This window comes from Falco peregrinus, chromosome 3 (genome assembly GCF_023634155.1).
Source record: "Falco peregrinus isolate bFalPer1 chromosome 3, bFalPer1.pri, whole genome shotgun sequence".
Lineage (NCBI taxonomy): Eukaryota > Metazoa > Chordata > Aves > Falconiformes > Falconidae > Falco > Falco peregrinus.
This window is the reverse complement of record NC_073723.1, coordinates 117,850,755-117,869,637: the sequence shown is the minus strand read 5'-3', so window position 1 is coordinate 117,869,637 and position 18,883 is coordinate 117,850,755. Positions and strand designations below refer to the sequence as shown.

At 64.7% G+C, this 18,883-nt stretch overlaps 1 protein-coding gene across 1 annotated transcript in view; it reads right to left on the bottom strand.

Annotated features, from left to right (window-relative positions):
* ADGRB2 (adhesion G protein-coupled receptor B2) overlaps positions 1-18,276 on the bottom strand; it is a 28,757-nt gene extending 10,481 nt beyond the window's left edge. The window contains 9 exon segments of the mRNA XM_055800854.1: positions 359-465; positions 627-728; positions 819-983; positions 1,796-1,960; positions 3,066-3,230; positions 4,505-4,669; positions 5,683-5,766; positions 10,109-10,913; positions 18,150-18,276. Of these exon segments, the coding sequence (XP_055656829.1) occupies positions 359-465; positions 627-728; positions 819-983; positions 1,796-1,960; positions 3,066-3,230; positions 4,505-4,669; positions 5,683-5,766; positions 10,109-10,898 (1,743 nt within the window). The 5' untranslated portion in view covers positions 10,899-10,913; positions 18,150-18,276.
* Positions 18,277-18,883: the final 607 nt, after the last annotated feature.

The window sequence follows — 18,883 nt, the reverse complement described above, 5'->3', positions numbered from 1 at the left end:
CACTCAGACCCCAGCAGTGCTCCATGTCCCCAGGTCCCCTGCCACGGCCAGAGCCCAGGCAGTGGTGACACTACAGAGCTCACTGCACTAGTTGGGGCAGCAGCAGGACACAGGGGTCACGCAGGGGGGGTCCTCCCCATCCCAAGAGCCACTACCCAAGGACACAAGAGCACAGCTCAGACCAGGGTCCCCTTCCCCAGCCCTGCCCAGGGAGCCCTGCCTCAGTTTCCCCATGCAGTAGGCAGCCGGTGAAGCAAGACGGCTGCTGGGTTTCCCTGCCCAGGGATGGAGCAAACCCCCTGTGCCAGGGAGGGGAGGGTTGGGGAGCGGGGGGGGCCGCGCCAGAGCGTGCACCTACTGAGAGATGCAAGTATCGGTACTCGTGGGACACGCAACGGGCGAAACTGGGCACACCCCAGTAGGCGATCCCATGGGGGCTCAGCAGGCACCGGCGGCTGGCGGACCCTGTGTGGGACAATCGGGTTTGGTGCTGGCACGGGAACGCCGAGGATGGGTGATGCTGCCTAGCATCCTGATGTCACCCACTGCCCCCTGCCCTGCTCTAGAGCTTGGGGGGGGTGGGGGTGGGGTGTGGAGGTTGGGGGTGCTTGCCCTGTGCCCCTCACCCGTGGCATTGGGGGGACATTTGTTGTAGATGATGTCCCCAGCAGCTGTTTTCTTCCAGGTCATCAGCATCACGTACTCATCCTTGCACATCTCGTGGTAGGCTGGGGGGCGAAAGGGGGGGTCAGGCAGAGCCTGGATGCAGGGTGATGGGCAGTGGGGTGTGTGAGGGGGGGGGAAAGTGTGCCCCATACCTGGGCACTTCTTCTCATTGCAGGTCTTCACCTCCTCGCCGCTGCCCTCGCAGGGGTAGCCCTGCACGCCAGTGCCCTCGCACATGCGGAAGCGGCGCTGCCAGCCGGTGTCGCAGGTCTTGGAGCAGAGGCTCCAGTGGTTCCAGGGACCCCACTTGCTGTCGGCTGTGGGGATGGGAACACTGTGGGACGCCTGGTTCTGCACAGCAAATGGCACCCAAGGGGACAGGACAGGGCTGGTGGGCACCATCAATGGCTGTCCCCCCCACGCCATGAATCGAAAGCCCCGTGGGGTATGAAATCCATGGATCAGTGATTTGTATCTCTTTTAGACAAGCCTGGCATCCCCGTGCAGCCACCTGGCTGCTCCCTGCTGGCAACCCAAGGGCACCCCTGGGGTGCGTGGCACAGCTGCTCCCTCCCTTTGGCTGCCGTGGCGGCCATGGCACAGCAACCGGCACCCTCCGCGCCTGCAACCAACACCGGGGGGTCGAAGGACAAGACGAGGATGGGGTCGAAGGACAGGATGAGGATGGGGTGCATCCTTTGGCTTGACTATCCTGCTGCCCAGTGTCCCCCCCCATCGCCAGAGCTGGCCCCAGCCCCACCACGTGCAATGCACAAGAGCTCGTACATGCTTGCACACCCAAAGCACATCGGGACCTGCAGCCACCGGGCACCAACGGGTCCCCGCAGCGTGACACGGTATGAAACCCTGGCTCCATCAGCCAAGATGTGCCTGGCGGGACCAAGCGGCACGAGCGGGGCAGCTGCTGATCCCTGGCATCACCCTTCGGCTCTTGATCCCCTTACGCCCGCGTCCGCAGCAGAGGGAGCTGCCAGCATCCTCGTGTCACCGGTGGTGACACTGCAGCGGCTTTATGGCTGATGCGCGCTGATGTGCCGTGCACCGACACGCCGTGCCAGCGGCACACGCAGCCTCCCCCCCGCTCCCCCCCCAGCGCGCGGGGCCTTACTGGGACAGGTGGGGTTGGAGCACTCCCGGGCGTCGGCGTGGGCCCCCCGGCACTCGGCCCAGCCGTGGGCCGAGACGCTGCACTTGCGCGTCCGCTGCTGCGTGCCGTTGGCGCAGGTGACGGAGCAGCGGCTCCAGGCGCCCCACTCCAGCCACTGCCCTTCCACTGCGGGGACAAGCGAGAGTGGCGTCAGCCTCCACCGGCCGGCGGCCACTCGGCCGCACGGCTCCAGCTCCCCGCGACCCACGCCGGGCTCTCGGTGCAACGGGTCCAACCTACGGATGTGCCGGCTCCTCCCGCGCCGACCTCAGCAGCCAGCGCCAAATCCTGCCCCGGCTGGGGGGACTGTCACCAGGACTGGCCCCCACACCCTGAGCGGTGGCTCCTACAGCCCCCGCTGCACCACAACAGCCAGTGCTGCCACATGGCCATGCTCACCGGACCCTGGCATCGCTCCCTGCCAAACCCAGCAGCCCTGGCACCGCTCCCCGCTGAACCTGTGAGCCCCAGCACTGCTGCATGGGCCAGGGCAGCAGGGAAAGAGCTGCTGGGAGCTCTCCTCGCTGCAGCAGCATCTCCATGGGGCTGCTGTGGCAAAGGCCATGTGCCGTGGGTGGCACACCCCTGCCGGAGCTGCTGCAGGGGCGGTGCACCCTGCGCACCCCTCAGGTCCCACGCTCCATCCTGCTCCCAGCTGGCCACCGGACTCCCCTTGCCATACATCGAGTCCTCACAGGGATGCTGGCCCTGACGTGGCATCCCTGGCCATCATCGCAGAAACCCCACAGCCGCCACCACAGCCACTCCAGGCACACAAGAAGGGACAGAGATGTTGCTCCACCCATGTGCAGACAGACCCTGCAGCCGACCCCCTTCGCCACCTCCCCAGTGCCCCACAACATCCCGATGCCACACCAGTGCCATCGCCGTGCCTGCTGCAGGGGACAGTCAGCCACAGCAGATGGGCAGGGAAGGAGCCGGCTCTTCCGTGGTCCCCAGGCTGGACCCCCCTGCCCACAGCGGGGGCTCAAGCCCCCCAGCATGGCTGATGGAGCTGGCTCTCCATCTGGGTTTCCAGTGGGGACAGGAGGGTGCACCCCATGTCACAGCACCCATGTGCCCATGGGCTGTCCCAGGTCCCCATGGCAGTGCCACCCGTCCCTCACCGCACCGCAGCCCCGTGCCGGGAGCACAGCCCTGGCTCTTGGCCGGTGCTGTCTCCTGGCATTCCCAGGGGGAAGGAGGAGCAGGGGGAGAGAGAGGTACTGACCCGGGCAGCTCGCGATATTGCAGGGCTTGGCCTGCAGCTCGGGGCCCTCGCAGGCTTTCCCTCCGCGCCGCGGGGCCACGCACCGCCGCGTCCTGGTCCTGGCCCCTCGCCCGCAGGTCACCGAGCACAGGCTCCACGGGGACCACTCTTCCCACGCGCCGTGAACTGCAACACAGCACAGTGCCGTTGCCACACGCTCCCAGCCCTCGCGGGGTTCCAACCTCCTCCTCCTCCTGGCACTGAGGGGTCCTGCCCATTGCAGACCCCTCGTGCCCTGGGCTGGGGCTCACGGCAGAGCTGGGGACGGTCCCCAGCTCCCCTCTGCATCCTGCTGGCACCGTCTGCCCCGCCATCACACCTGAGCCCAAACCCCCAAGGGCCCTGAGCAGGCAGTGGTGCCACTGCTGCTCCCTGCCCTGCTCCGGGTCTTGGCACCGGCGGTGCACATCCCCCCACACCTACACATGGCCCAGCTCGCCCCAACCCCATGTCGACACACTGGCACGGCTGCCCCTCGCACGCATCGCGCCCACGGGAGCTCAGCCCACTGGGAAGGGAGCAGGGACCTGTGCGGCACACAAGCATCCTAAAGGATGCTCCTCCGTGAGCTTCGATGTCCCTGCAGTGCCAGGACAGGGCTGTGCTCCCTGGTACGGAGGGGAGCGGGCACCTGTGTGGTTTTGAGGTGCAAAACCTCTGAAACATCGCAAGCTTAGACAGGGCAACCAGCTGCCACTGCAGCACACCGAGGCCCCTCTGACCCCCAGTGTCCCACACAAGACACATGGACACCACCATGACAAAGGAGCCAGCACGTGGCCCAGTGAGACGCCCGGCATCCTGCCTGCCCGCAACCTGCCTCAAGGCACTGAGCAGCTCGGCCCCCTCCTGTTCCCCACGAGCGGGGACCCCCACCACGCCAGGTCCCCCAAGTCCCCCGGTGCAGGCTCCAGCGCCTGCCTCTCTCCCAGCACAAAGCCTCGGAGGCACCATGGGGAAGCCCTGAGTTTGCCAGGAGGGAGGATGGAGAGGTGCCACCGCCCCAGCTGCTCCCAAAGCAAAACCCCCGGCAGAGCAGGGGTGGTGGGGCGCAGGGCACCCCTTCTAGACGCCTCCCCCCGCTTGCTGCTTCCCCACGTGGCTTCCCAAGAGCTAGTCCAACCAGGAAGGCAAGATGATGTGGGGATGCCAAGGGGGCTTGGAGCAGCCCAGCGCAGGATGCGCAATACCTGCTTCCATGACAGCAGCCGCCACGCAGAGCCACTTTCCTCATCCATCCCCCCAGAATACCCCACCTGTGAGAGACCCCTCAGCAACAGGTCTCCACTCCCCTCAGCCGCTCGCTTGCTCAGCCCTTTGCGCACCCACCAGAGCCCAGCCAGCGGCGGGCACCCCGAGCCAGCAGTGAAACCCCCCTGGTGTCCCCGCATTCCCCATACCTGGGCAGGTGGCCGTGTTATTGCAGGTCCGTGTCTCCCGGAGCAGCCCGCTGCACAGCGTCCCATAGGGCGAGGAGACGCAGGAGCGTGTCCGCACCTGGGAGCCCTGCCCACATGTCAGGGAACAGACGCTCCACTGGGACCACTCCTCCGCCGCCGGGTCCCCTGTGGGAAACACGGAGCCTGAGAGCCAGCGACTTCCCTGAGGGGGCCAGGAAGGTCCCATGGAGCACCCACAGGGGATGGGAAAGTGCCCGGGCAGCACCTGGAATGAGGACAAGGTGCTTGGGCAACAGGGGTGACACGGAGGATGTAAGCAGGGCGAAGGAGCCCATGCTGCCCTCCAGACCTAGCACCGGCTGCACCTAGAGAAGGGGTCGGGGCACAGGATCGTGCCCAGCACGAGGGACAGCGTCCAGCTGGGCAGCGCAGGCAGCGCAAGCAGCCCGGCACAGCTCCTTCTCCCCACCCAGGCACAGCACTGACATTTACAACAGCCCTGCTCTTATTAAGCTTGATGATGTCTCTGAAGCTATTGGACAGGCCAGAAGAAAAGGCCATCAGTTTAAATTAAAAAGGAATATACGGAGGAGGGCTCCGAAGGGGACGATTTGTCCTGGAGACAGGCAGGATGCAGGCTCGGGAGTAGGGCTCCCATGGAGGTGACAATGCCCCGTGGCTGCTCCGCATCACACGGGGATGCCGAGGCTGGACCTGGTCACCACTGGGGTCACCCCCTGCTCTGCCCAGCAGCTCCCAGGGGGGCAGGACCCCCGCGAGTACGCGAACATGGTCAGGAGGAGATCTGCATGCCAGGCACACAGAGCAGAGCTCCTCTCCTGGCGCCAGGGCCCATCCATCTCCCGCTCGCCTCCGAGCCCTCCAACCATAAATCAGGGGGGGCTGCGGAGGGGGGAGCAGTATGCTCAAATTACCCAGATGGATTTGCCAAATAAATACATTTGAACAAAACAATTAATGGATTTTGTTGGGGTTGTGGGTTTTTTTGCTTTACAACCCTCAGAGGAAGGTGTAAAGGAAAAATATATAAATGGAGCAAATTAAGTCGGTGGGCAGGAAGCAAAAGGAGTCACTCCCTCTCCATCACCGCTGCCTGGTACCCAAGCCAGTGACACCAGTGTCCTGTGCCTGTGCCCCTGCTGGGGCAGCACTGGTACCTGTCTGGGCCATGTAGACACCCGGTTCGTCTGCTGACCGTGGCCACTGGGTCTTCACCTTCTGGTTCTCCTCGACTGCATTGCCTAGAAGAGAGAAGTGCTCCTGTGAGAGCAGGCAGGGGGCGGGGACAGGGACAGGGATGGAGACGGGCCACCATGGGACATTGCAGGGGGATACAGGGACGCCTGGCCCCACATGGCATCCCCAAGGGCAAGAGCTGGTTGAGCATTGCTGGGCACACTCACGGATCCCCAAAAATGTGTCACAGCTCCCCCAGACATATCATCCCACATCACTGGGGCTGCAGCTGGAGCATGGCCTAGGGTGCTGTGTCCCCGGTGCAGCCAGGGTGCCTGTGCCCCCACCACGCGGGGCAGAGGTGCTCTCCAGTCCCCACTTAACAGCTTGCTGCAGTGAGGTGGCACAAATTTATGGCTCAGCTCACCAAAAATAACAAGTGATCCATCAAGAGCGCTTGGCGTGAAATTAACTGGCATGTGGAGGGCTCGGCGGGAGGTGCGGCGGCAGGCGCAGGGGAGGATGACTTCCCCGGCCTCCCCCACACCCCCCAGGCCATCCCGCTGTCCTGCAGCAGGATCCCTTGTCCCCACACCTGGGTGCAAGATGCTGGTGAGTTCCTGTGGACTCACCCTGGGCACAGCATGGCAGCACCGGGGCTGCTGCTGCCCGCAGATGCTGTGACTTCCCTGGGCACCACTGATGCCACGCCGGGCACGTGGCCCCCAAAAGTGCCATGGGCACCCTGCTGCTGTGACAGCCAGGAGAACAGCCAGGGGTGGCACCACCACCTCACCGAGCTGCCCCGGCATTGCCAGCCAAGCACAGTGATGTCCCCAAGGGACAGCGGGAAGGTGACATAGGGACACCTGGCACTGCAGGGCCAGCTCCCAGCCATGCTTTGGGCACGCTGCAGCTCCCATATCAACACAGAGGTGATATATGAGCCCAGGGCCGGGAGCGCTGCCTGCACTGACACTTATTAGTGCTGTAAACCAGACCCAAATTTACTGACTTTTGCCTTCAACCCAGCGTAACCCCTGCCCGGACCCATCCCCTGCGCGGGCTCCTGGCCGTCACTGCCGGTGCAGCCCAGCACCCTTGGCTCCTCTCTCTGTGCATCCCGCCCCGTGGCATTGGTGGGGTGCAGGGGGGGCAAGGGGCTGCTCTGAGGGGGTCTGTCTGGCTGCAGGGCTGAGCTCCCACAGGGCTGCCCGCCCCCGCGAGCGGCACGGCAGAATTACGCGCATCACGGCAAGTGCCCGGGGAAAACCATAAATCCCGAGGATATACGAGGGCTCTCTCCCCGGCTGTGTTCGACAGAGACACCAAATTCAATTTTCTTCGGAGAGCACTAAATCCCCGGCCGTCACTGCGGGGCAGCTGGGGCCGTCCCCGGCACCTGCACCCGGTCCTGCCGTGGGGGTCCCCCCTCCCCGAGCCCTGCATTGTGGCTGCTGGGCTGCAAGGGCAGAGGTGATTTTCTGGGGACCTCAGCAAGTCCTCCAAGGCTGGTTGTGACCCTGCAAGCTGGCAGATGTGGCCCCCTCCCAGCATCACCTCCCGGCATCACCTCCTGGGGCGGGGGGGAGGGGAGGGGGCTGGTTTCCAAAGGATGATGGGTTTGGAGCAAGGGGAAACACAGCCCAGAGCAACCCCCAGAGCTGAAACAGCTCAGCCTCTGCACTGCAGGCTCTGTGGGGGTGTCCCCTCTCCACAGACACCCCCCCCACCGCATGGCTATAACGTGCCTACCATCACCCCACAAAAGTTTCAACCCCATCCCCACACCCACCCGCACTTCCACCCACGCAGACCCAGCACTGCGTTGCCCTGGGGCTGCATCCCCCTGGTCCCAACCACATCCCTATGGGAAAGCCATGCCACGGAGGGGATGGGGACCCCTGGGGTCACCGCTGCGGCTGGGCCCGGGGGGCGGCTGGGTGGGCGCCAGCCCCCGCATCGCTGCGCGGCTGCGGCGCTCGGCGGAGGAGGGTGAGATCAGTGCTGGGCGCCCGCCAAAGCTCAGCTCACAGGCGCCATTCAGCCCCCCGGCCCTGCCTGCCACCGCCACCCTGAAAGGCAGCCATTCTCCATTCCGTGGGGTGCTGGGGGGAGGCCAGGTGGGAGCCCAGGACCCCCCCTCGATGCCATGAAGGGCGCTCTGTGCTCCAGCCCCGCAGCCCCAGGGTTCAGCCACGAGTGCCCAGGGGGGGGACCGGGGTGCGGGGGCTGCACCGGTTGGCAGCAGCGTGACACACGGTGCGGCCGAGGCAGCGCATTACCCTTGTGGCTCTGGCACCGCAATAACATCGTACCTCCAGGCACCTCCAGGTTTTAATTGAATGTCAAATGTAATTTGGGGAAGGAGCGGGAGTTTGCGCTCTCGCCATTGCAGCTGGTCTGTGTGCCAGTCCACGGAGAGGTGGCAAGCGGCTCAACGCCCGAGTGTGCCAGCTCTGCAGGGACCTCCATCTCCAGCACCCAGCTCAGCATCCTCTCTTTGAGCCATGCTTGGCATTACTAAACCCCACCAAACCAGCCATGAGGAGATGCAGAATCCCCTCCAGAAGTGAGGGGATGGGGTATCCTGCAGCCCTGCTCCGTGCCGGCAGCCCGCAGCACCCACTGCTCCCCAGGCAGCCCTGGGACACAGCGGGTGTCAGGGCCCTGGGCAAAGGGTCAGCCAGGCTGACCTTGGGGATGGCACCTGAACCTGGCACTGAGCTCTTAATTGTCCATGCAGAGTTGCATTTAGAGAGGAAAAAAATAGGAAGGAAAAAAACCAACCAACCAAAATCAGCTCAAGCAACTCCCCGTGGGATGAGGCGATTTGTAACCCTGCAGCTGTAACAGGCCAGGGATTTAAGCAGGGGATCTGCCCGTAATGACATTTAGCTCCTGAAATAAATGCTAAAGCCCAATGAAATTGTATATATACCCACAGCCCATCACCACCACCTAATCTGCTGGATAAAGGCCCCACGCAGCTAAGTTTGGGAATGCTCCTCCCCGTGCACGACCCAGAGCTGGCGCAGGGGGAACATCTGGCCAGATGTGGCCCAGAACCCCTGCATCACCTCGGTGGGCTGGGCAGAGGTGCCCCACAGGTGAAGGGAGTGCTTGGGCAAGGCAGGTCCCTGCCATGGGCAGCCCAACCCTGGCGCCCAGGGCGCGGGTAAGCACGGCTGCTTTATCTTCACTCGAGGTTTCTGCAATTCCGTAACGAGCAAATGGCTTCATTCCGCCTGGTTAATAGCCCGGCCACGCCGTGCCACCATGCCGTGACATCCTGCCTGGAATAACAAGCGCCTGGGCTGCAGCAGTCAAGGGTAATTTGCCACGGGAAAGGGTCATTTTACCTGCAAAATGTTTTCCACATCTCCACCAATGCAGAGTGATAGGGCTGCCGCTCCGGGCACACCGGCAGGTGAGCAGCAGCCCTGTGCCAGGGAGGCCGTGACCGAGGCCCCGCGGCTGTGCAGGCTGTGCCAGAGCAGCCATGGCAAACAGCGGAGCCGGCGTGGCGCTGAGCAGCACTGACAGGGTCAGCCAGGCCACGGCAAGGGCAGAGCAAGCTGCAGCTCCACTGAGCCTGGCCGTCGCTTGGACGAGGTGCGCTGGACCCAGGAGCATGCACAGGATTTGCACTTTGCAAGGCCTCCCTGCTCTGCACAGCACGCAGTTTGCACCCCTCCTGCCCCAGAGAGCATGCACAGGCAGGATTCATGCATTGCGTGGCTTCCCTGCTCTGTGCACAGCACCAGATTTGCACCCCTCCTACCCCAGAAAGCGTGCATAAGCAGGATTCATCTATTGCACAGCTTCCTTGTTCAGTGCACAGCACCCAGTTTACACCCCTCCTGCCCCAGAGAGCATGCACAGACAGGATTCATCCATTGCAAGGCTTCCCCAGTCTGTACACAGCACCCAATTTGCACCCCTCCTACCCCAGAAAGTGTGCTCATGCAGGATTCATCTATTGCACAGCTTCCTTGTTCAGTGCACAGCACCCAGTTTACACCCCTCCTGCCCCAGAGAGCATGCACAGACAGGATTCATCCATTGCAAGGCTTCCCCAGTCTGTACACAGCACCCAATTTGCACCCCTCCTACCCCAGAAAGTGTGCTCATGCAGGATTCATCTATTGCACAGCTTCCTTGTTCAGTGCACAGCACCCAGTTTACACCCCTCCTGTCCCAGAGAGTGTGCATGGGCAGGATTCATCCATTGCATGGCTTCCCCGCTCTGTGCACAGCACCAGATTTGCACCCCTCCTGCCCCAGAGAGCGTGCACAGGCAGGATCCATCCATTGCACAGCCTCCCTGCTCGGTGCCCAGCACTGCTAAGAAGCACGCATGCAGCAGGGGGTCCATCCCCGGGGCTCCCCCCACACCCCACTCACCGTGTGGGACCTCGGGCAGGTCGAAATCATTGGCATTCGCAGAATGCAGGTCAGTGGGGCAGCAGTCACCGGCGGTGGGCGGTGGGGCAGGCGTGCGGGCGGCGTGCCGCGTGCCGTTGCGCCGCGGTGCCGGTGGGCTCTCCGCCTGGCAGCTGCAGCCGGCGTGGGTGAAGCCGCAGCGGCGAGCGCCAGGAGCCTGCAGACACTCCTCCAGCCAGCGGCAGAGCACGCTGCAGGTGAACTGGCTGGAGTTGTTGTTGTTGATGAGCAGCACCTCCACGAAACGGAATTCCAGGGCTTGGGGGGCCAGGAGGCGGGGGGCTGCCTCGGGCTCGGCCGCCAGGCACAGCTGCACAAAGTTCTTGTCGAAATGGAGGAAGGTGAAGGGCCCTGCGTCCTCGCACAGCTCCAGCTCAGCTTCCTCCTCTTCCTCCTCCTCCTCCTCCTCCGGCCGCTGGTGAGCGGGCGGGGGGCTGGCGGCCTCGCCGCGGGGGTCGCAGGTGTAGTTGGCCAGGTAGTGGTCAAGTGGCAGCACCATGGGCGAGAAGTGGGTGCAGACCTGCTCCTCCCGGTTGAAGCGGAGGTAGAGCGAGTACTTGGTGGGGTCAGGGTTCTCCAGGGTCCAGGAGCAGCCGGAGGAGATGGTGGGGAAGAGGTCCTTGAGGGAGAAGGAGCCGTAGAGGACGCCGGAGGCCAGAGCGGAGCAGGCACTGGGAGCCGGGTCAAAGCCCCGTGTGAGCCACAGGAGAGAAGATATCACAGCCAGTAAGAGGGGACCAGCAGCGGTCATCCTATGGCATTTGCCCTGGGGGAGAGGCAGACACAGACAGACAGGATAGACAGACAGACAGATGCTTAGCAGCAGGCAAGTCACTGCGGGCTCCCCGCTGTGCCAGGGGAGTCAAAACCCTGCACCAAGCCCCAGCCGCTGCAGGAGCAGCATCCCAGCTGGTCCACATCGCCAGCTGTCACCCTGCAAGCAGGGGACAGCCATTGGAGACCCCTGCCTGGTTCCCTGTGCTCTGCCAAGGCAGCCCCTGGGCTGGGGACCATGCAGCACAGACCGGGGACTCTACTCCAAAACCATCAGGGCAGAGATGCAGCTCCCACTCCGCAGCCAGCAGACACCCACCGCGGGGACCCCCCCTGCCCTCGGCTCATCCACCGCAGCCAGCCAAGCACAACCTGGGCAAGGAGTCACCAAACAGCTTCTGCCCAGATGGGGCTATAAAAAGCCTCATAGCTATTGCTGGTGCCCCAGAGCACTGTGGGGAAAGGCCAGCTGCTCAGCAGAGGAGCCCAGGGTGATGTGCTGGGGTGCACAGGCACCCCAACAGGGATACCCAACAGCTCTCCCCCTGACCTGCCAGGAAAGCCCAGCACAGGGCAAGCAATCGTTAAAGTACGTATTTCTTGGACAACATGCTGGGTATACAGCAGCATCGCCATGGATAGCTTTTTAATAACTCATTAATAAAATAATGCACGTGGTGGCCTTATTAAGTGGGACCGGAGCGTGGCTCTACAGAGGCCAAGGCCACCGCGCACGTGTCGGCACTGCTGTGCCAGGCCAGCCTGCACCCAGGGCAGCGGCAGTGAGGGGACAGCCCTGGGGACAGCAGGGGATGGTCAGGAGGTGGCCACAAGTGACAGGTGCTGTTCCAGAGGCTGATTTCCAAAACCACCAAGGTCCCTGCTCCCCTCCATCCCAGCCATGCGTGGGGGATGCCGAGCACTCAGCGTGACACAGGGATGCTTTTCTCCACCCCCAAACAACATCTCCTGCTCCCAGATCATCCCTGGCGGAGGCCCCGGTACCAGGGCATCCCCCTGCTCATCAGGGAGGGAGCCTGAGCCTCGGCCGAGCATGTGCCGAAGCCATAATGGGCACATTAAAGAGCTAAAAATAACCCAGCTCTCATGCAACAGGCTGGCACTGGCTCCTGCCGCCCCGGCAGTGACGGGGCTCGGTGCCGGCAGCCGGTGTCTGTCAGTGGCACGCAGGCATGGGGAGAAAGGGGCTGGGATGGAGCCAGTGGGAGCAGCCAGGTCTGGGGCCGGATCTGGGCAGGACCCCCCAGTGTAAGCAGAGAGATCTAGGTCAAAAGAAACCCCCACTTTCTGCAGCCACTTCCACCCTTGGGAGACCCCTGGGAATTCAACAGGAGACCCCCCACCTGTGGCAGCAGCAATGGGGAGCCAAGGGGCAGCCAGAGCAGGGAGCCCCATGAGCATCCCCCACTGATGCTCCTCAAGCGCCCAGCAAGGTCCTGAGGTCTCCCGGAGAGTCCAAGCCCTCCATTGCTCCGGGAGAACCGGGGATGGGGGGAGGAGGAGGAGGAGGAGGAGGAGGAGGAGGTCAGGCAGGGACACGCTGCTGCTCTGCAGCGAGCTCCTGGGGCTCCCGCAGCCTGGCAGGGACACAAGATGGTGCTTGCTTCCCTCACCTGGGAGCAGCGAGGAGGGATGCTCGGCACTGCCATCCACCCATCCCTCCTGCCCGGCTCCTGCCAATGCCCAGCCTGCCTGCACGGCTGAGGCAAACCGGCTGCTGGAAAGCTCGATGGGGACGGGCACGGCCAGGCAGCCCACTACCACACCTCCCTGGGCTCCTCGCCTTTTAAACACGGCACCCTGCAAGACCCAGGTGCTCTGGACCGTGGGGAGCCTCCCCCGAGCCCCAAAACCTGCCAGGGCTGCGGCTGCTGGGGAGCCCAGCACCATGCTGTAGCTGCTACTGAAGACCGGGGCTCGTTAAGAGCAGATCAAATCTGATACAGCTCGTTCAGCACCAGCCTCGCTCCCCGCAGCGCTTGCTGTTGCTGCTGCAGTGAAGATATTTCATTGAGCTGCAAGCTGGGCCCAAGAAAACATTTAACATCTGGGGCACCGAGTCACCCAGTGGGAGCTACCGAGCAGCTCGAGGAGGGGCCACTGTCACAGCCTACCTGGCACCGCGGGGAGGACCTCACAGCCTGCAGCATCACTGCCCGTGTGCTCCGGCAAGGGGGAGCCCAGCCTTGCCGGGGCACCAGGGCATGGCCCCGCTGTCATCGCCCCCCCACCTCCAAAAGGGCTTCGGTCCATGCAGGAGAAACCACCCACCGTCGGTGACTGCATGGTGGCACCGCTGGCGAAGCCGGCTGATGGGGGATGCCTGCTGCCCCCTGGGACCCACCGCACCCAACCACCCCGCTGGGCTGCTGCAGGAGCGGGTGCTGCTCCCCCGGGAAGGGGATGGCACCCGGAGCATGGCTGGCACAGGCTGGCATGCTCACCCACCGCAGGCACCCGCTCCAGCCCCTTCCATTTGCCTTTTGTTCCCTGCCCGGACACAGGGAAGAGGGTGGGTTTTTAATTAAAGCTTTTAAAGAGCCATCACAGAGCCGGGAAGCAACCATGCGGAAGCGACATCCCGGGCTCCCCATCCTCGGCAGTCAGAGCACGGTCCCTCTCCATCGCTGTCATCACATCCCTCCCGGCTCCGGTAACCGGCAGGATCCAACAAGGGCTCGTCTCTCCCTCACCAGCAGCCGCGGCACAACGGGAGGAGACAACACTCCACGCCAGCCCTGCTCACACCGCACAAACAGGTTGTTTCCCTGAAGATGCTCCCCCCGAATGGAGATTTCAGCAGGGATGCAGTCCAGCTCCATCCTCCCGGCACAGCGGGGGCCAGCTCCCGACTACCGCGCTTCTGCTCGGCCGCGGCCACCCCTCTCCAACCAGGCAAAGCCAGAAACAACCAACCAGCCCCCAAAGTGATAAACAGGCGGCACTAAACCCTGCTGGCATTAATAATCTGAGAAACGATTAATAGCAAAGTAAAGGAGATTTGGGTTTTGAGAGACACGCTTTTTAACCCAACAGTCTTCTTTTAATAGGGTGTAAAAAATACGCGATCCGTGAGAATTCTTAACACAAGGATGGCTTGGAAAAAGGGCAGCAGGGTAAGGAAGGGCCAGGCAGCCCAGGGTGTTGAACCATGGTGGGAACAGCCTTGGTCCATGCCAAAAGGCGACGGTATCTAGGGAGGAGCAGGCTAGCCGACAGCACGGCCATGTGGCCACAAAACAGGCTCCATCCCACGGGAGTATATCCCTGCCTGCCCAGAGGTGATGCCAACAAAGTGCCCTAACGAGCTCTTCCCGCCAGGAACGTCTGCAACCCTCCGATTTCCAGGATCTTCGCTAGCAGTTCAAAGGCATCGGGGACCTTCAAAGCACCACCTCCACGCTTAGCCCTTGCCACCCTGCGCCCATCCTCCCGGCGCGAGGGACCCCCAGCACCAAGCCCCTGCCCGGCCCTCGACAGCGCTGACACAGCCTCGCTCTGCCAACTAATTAACGCTCTGAGCATCACCGGGTGAAGGTGCCAGAGAAAATCCACCGACATCACCACCTCCAGCCCTTGCCCCCCCGAAAACGTGGCTTCCTGCAAAGTGTGTGCGTGCACACATGTCTGCATGCATGGGCTCCCGTGCCCACCCAGGCGCTCAGCGGGGAGAGGGGTATCCATGCTGCTCCCACCTACCACGGCACAATCCCCCTGGCACCTGGGACCATATTTCCCCCCCCTCCCACGTCTTGCCCTTCCCCACACACTCCCCCTCTCCCTCTGGCTTCCCCGGCGCGCTGCCACCACCTTTCCTGAAGCAGGCAGGCTGGCAGCAGCGCCGAGCTGTAATTAATGGTGCCGCTTTGCCAATCACTGGCTCAGCCTCGCTAGCACTGGCAAGCAAAGGCCTTTTTATTTATTTTACTTAACTGCTGTTGGTAAAACTCCACTCCAAAAGCAAGGCCAAGAGACAGCACACTGAAATCTCCACCGGGATTAGGGATTACACTCTGCCAGGGAGCAGTGTGTGCTGCCTCTCCTTCCACGGCTGTGGGGGTCCCTGGAGGCAAGCCCCCCCGCCCCCGCAGCAGGCCACCCGCAGGGGCTGCAGCAGCCACAGCTGCTCCTGCCACTCTCCCATGGCCTCTTCCGAGTAGTTTCCATGTCGCTGGGATGCAGCTCCCTCTTCTCCATCAGCTCCATCCTGCAAAGGGATGGGGCAGGGGGGCTGAGAGCCCCAGGAGGGCTCCAACGCAGGGTCCAAGTCACAGGGGTGGCAGCAGGAGGATGGCAGCCCGGATGGGTGCTCATGCAGGAGGGGGATTTTTCCTTGTCACACACCATTCTCAGCCAGACCCAGACCTGCCAGGAGCCTCCAAGGTGCCCCGAGGAGAAGGGCCCTGGCTTCATCCTGCTCTTGGAGGACATCAAGAACGAACAGACGGGACGAGAGCGGGGGGGGCATGCGATGGCCCTCACGAGCACCAAGGAGCTACAGAACCTCTGACGTTTGGCAACTGAGCTGGGTGGCCCAGAGCCAGCCCCGTCCCCATTACAGGATGGCTCCGTGGTAGAAAATGAGTTTGCAGGGCCTCGGTCCAAATTCCTGTGGAGAAGTGTCAAAGCATCACAGCAGCCCAGCCCCAAGGGCTGTGTCAAGCTGGACCAGGGCTAGCAGCTCATCCCATGGTTCACGCATCCATCCAGCTGAGCATCATCTTCCTCCGAGCACGGGGACGTGAGGAGCCTGTCCTGTAGCCCCCACCCAGCCTGGAGAGCACCCAGCCCAGGACATGGGGACTTGGTACCGATGGGAACAGCCCGAGTGAAGGAAGACTCATCTATTCCCACTGCTCTGCGCGGGAGGTTGGTGCCGTGGCAGGGCTCTCCACAGCCTGAGCTCAGCACCTCCGGCCCAACGCCCGGCACTGGCACGGCAGAGGTGTCACACCGGGCAGGAGAGCTGCGCTGCCAGAGATCCTTAGAGGCGTCGAGAAGAGCCAGAGGCAGCCGGGAAGAGCAGACAGTGTGTCCCAGCCAGCGCTGGAGCACCTCTGCCACGTGGCTGCCGGTCAGGGAGCAAGCTGACCGCAGTGCCGGCTCCGTATCCATTTTCTCTCCAGCACAGATCAAATTTGTAGGATCCCAGCTTCTTGCAAACTCCCTGGATCAAAGCAGGGTCTGCTGACAAGGCTTGACAAGCAACTGGGCAGGCCTCGAAGAGAAGCCGCTGCCAGGCACCAGGCTCCGGGCTCCGGCACAGACGGGCTGGCACTGCCCTATGGCCAATTCCAGCATCCGCCGCCGTCTGTGCCACTGGTAATGAATGCCGCTGGGAATCGGGGCGCCGAGCCTCCCCGATGAGGGTGGCCGGACAGCAGCCAGGTGATGGTGACGGTGATGACAGCCGCGCCACCCCGCTCCTCCCCACAGGCGCCCGATGCGAGACGGCTCCCTCCCCATGAGCCCCCCCTCAGCTCAGCTGCCACCACCTTTGGGGGGGGAAGAGGTCAGTGCCAAATAACCGCCCCGCTGGCAGCATTCCCACAGCGGCACGACTCAGCACCAGCCCCACGCACGCCATCCAAACCATCGGCAGCACCTGGCCAAGAAACTCCAACCAGAGGCTCTGCCATGACCCAGCCCAGCCACCCCAGGGCCACCTCCCCCACGTCACTGGCAGCCCTGGCTGCCAGGCGCCATCCAGCACAGGCAGCAGTGACATGACCTAGAAAAGCAAAGGGTTGTTCACACGCTGCACTGCCACGGGCCCCCAGCGCCAACCGTGCAGGCGCGGTGCACGCGCACCCCCCACCTCGGCTGGGGCTGCGGAAAAATCTCCCCGTGCTTCAACAAGTGACCTGCGTGGGCACACGTGGCATCGCTCCTGCCACGAACCCCAGGGCTCGCAGGTCCCTCGGGAAGGGAAGCAGCTCCCCCGCACCCCCCAGATTTGGCTGCCACCTGCACGCCCCACATGCCCGCGCCGGCACACGCTGGGCGCCCACGTGTGCCCTCGCCACACGCCCACAGTCCCTGGGTACCGCTCGCCCCCATGGCATGGCCGTGGCACAGAGGGTCCCCGCAGCCCCTCCATGCTGGCACCGAACAAAGCCCCACGCAGGGGAGAGCTGCGAAACCCCCCTCCTGCTGCCGGGGCTCCGCCAACACGCCTGCCCACGCACCCCGGTGCGTGCCGGTTCCCCACAGCCCTGGCTAGGGGTGACGGTGTGGGGCCACCAGCCCCGGTGTGGGGAGACTGACCCACCGAGCACCCACGCGTGCCGGGCTGGCAGCACACGCGTGCCCACGCTAGGGCTGGCAGAGATGCCACCCGTGGCCTTTGCCGTATGACACACCACAGCACCGCCATGCCATACCTGTGCCCAAGCAACACACATGTGCCCACCGACATGCGTGCAGCACCTCCGCGTGGGGCTGCCGGAGCCCTGGCACTGCTTGCGGGGAGGGACCGGTAACCCCGGAGGGAGACTGGTAGCTTTGGGGGGGGGCGGGGGAGTCGCCCCGGAGGGGGACCAGTAGCTCGTGGGGGGGCCGGTAGCACTGGAGGGAGACCGGTAGCTCGGGTGGGGGGTCCGGTAGCCCCGAAGGAGGACTGGTAGCCCTGGAGGAGGCCGGTAGCCATGGAGGGAGACTGGTAGCCCCGGGGGTGTCCGTAGCCGTGGAGCGAGACTGGTAGCCCCCGGGGGTTGGCGGTAGCCCCGGAGGAGGACCGGCAGCCCCGGGCATGCCGCCGCTAGCCGGTGCCAAGCCCGCCCCGCCGCCGCCGCCGCAGCCCCGCGCAACTTCCAGGCAGGGCCCGGGGATGCCACTGCCCGCACCGGGCACCGGGCACGGGGCACCGCCGGTACGGCGACGTGGCTGCAGCTCCCCGCCCGCCGAGGCAGGAAAGTTGGCCGGGGCCGGAGAGGCAGCGGGGAAGACGGGGGGGGGGGGGCGGGGGGGGGCCGCACGGCGGATCCGGGGCTCTGGCAACCGGCAGCACCGGCCGCCGCATCCCGCATCCCCGGCGAGCTGCCGCCCCCGCTGCGCCGCGGCGGGAGGCGGGGGGGGGAGCGCACCGCACCTCGGTGCACCGGCAAGGCAGAGGCAGAAGGGAGGGGGGGTGCCGGTGCACCGGCGGGGAGGGGGTGCCGGTGCACCGGGGAGGGGTCCCCGCTCCCCCCCCCGCCGCCGCCCTTACCTGCGCTCCGTCAGCAGCGCGTGTAGCCCCGGCGCGGCGCGGCGTGCAGCGGGCTGGCCATCCCCGAGCGGCGGCAGCGGCGGCGGCAGCCGGTGCCCGGGCGCGCCCGGGGGAGCGCGGCGGCGCGCGGGGCCGGGAGCGGGCGCGCGGCGCGCGGGGCCCCGGTGGCGGCGGCGGCGGGGGGCGGGGGCGGCGGCGGCGCGCGCCGCTCGGGCACTTGCTGCATGCGCCGGGCGCGGGGCGGTGTGACAGCACCGGGCATGGCGGGGAGCCTGCGCGGCGGCGGGGCCGCCTTACGGACACCGGGGGCGGCGGGGGGGGGGGGGGGGGGGGGCACGGGGGGAGGGGGTTGTGAGCACCCCCTCCCCGGCTGCCGGTACCGTGCCGCTCGCTTCAGAGAACGGGGTGGGGGGGAAGGTGACCCCCGGGATGCTGCAACGCTGGGGGAGCGGCGGGGGGGGGTGTGCAGGCGGCACGGGGGGGGCCGTGCATGCACGGGGGTGGCTGTGGTGTGCACACGCACACGGGTGTTGTGCTGCTGTGGGGGGGGGGGAGCGGTGCGTGCAGGCCTCATGTGTGTGCAGGCATATGCCCGCACACACATGAAATGGTTCATGCCCGCGTGCTGTGCCCGCGTGTGCGTGGCTGGGTTGCGCGTGCATGCACGCAATCAGTCGGTTCGTGCTTGCTGATGCGTGGGCAGTGCACGCGTGCACATCGGTGGGTGCTGTGGC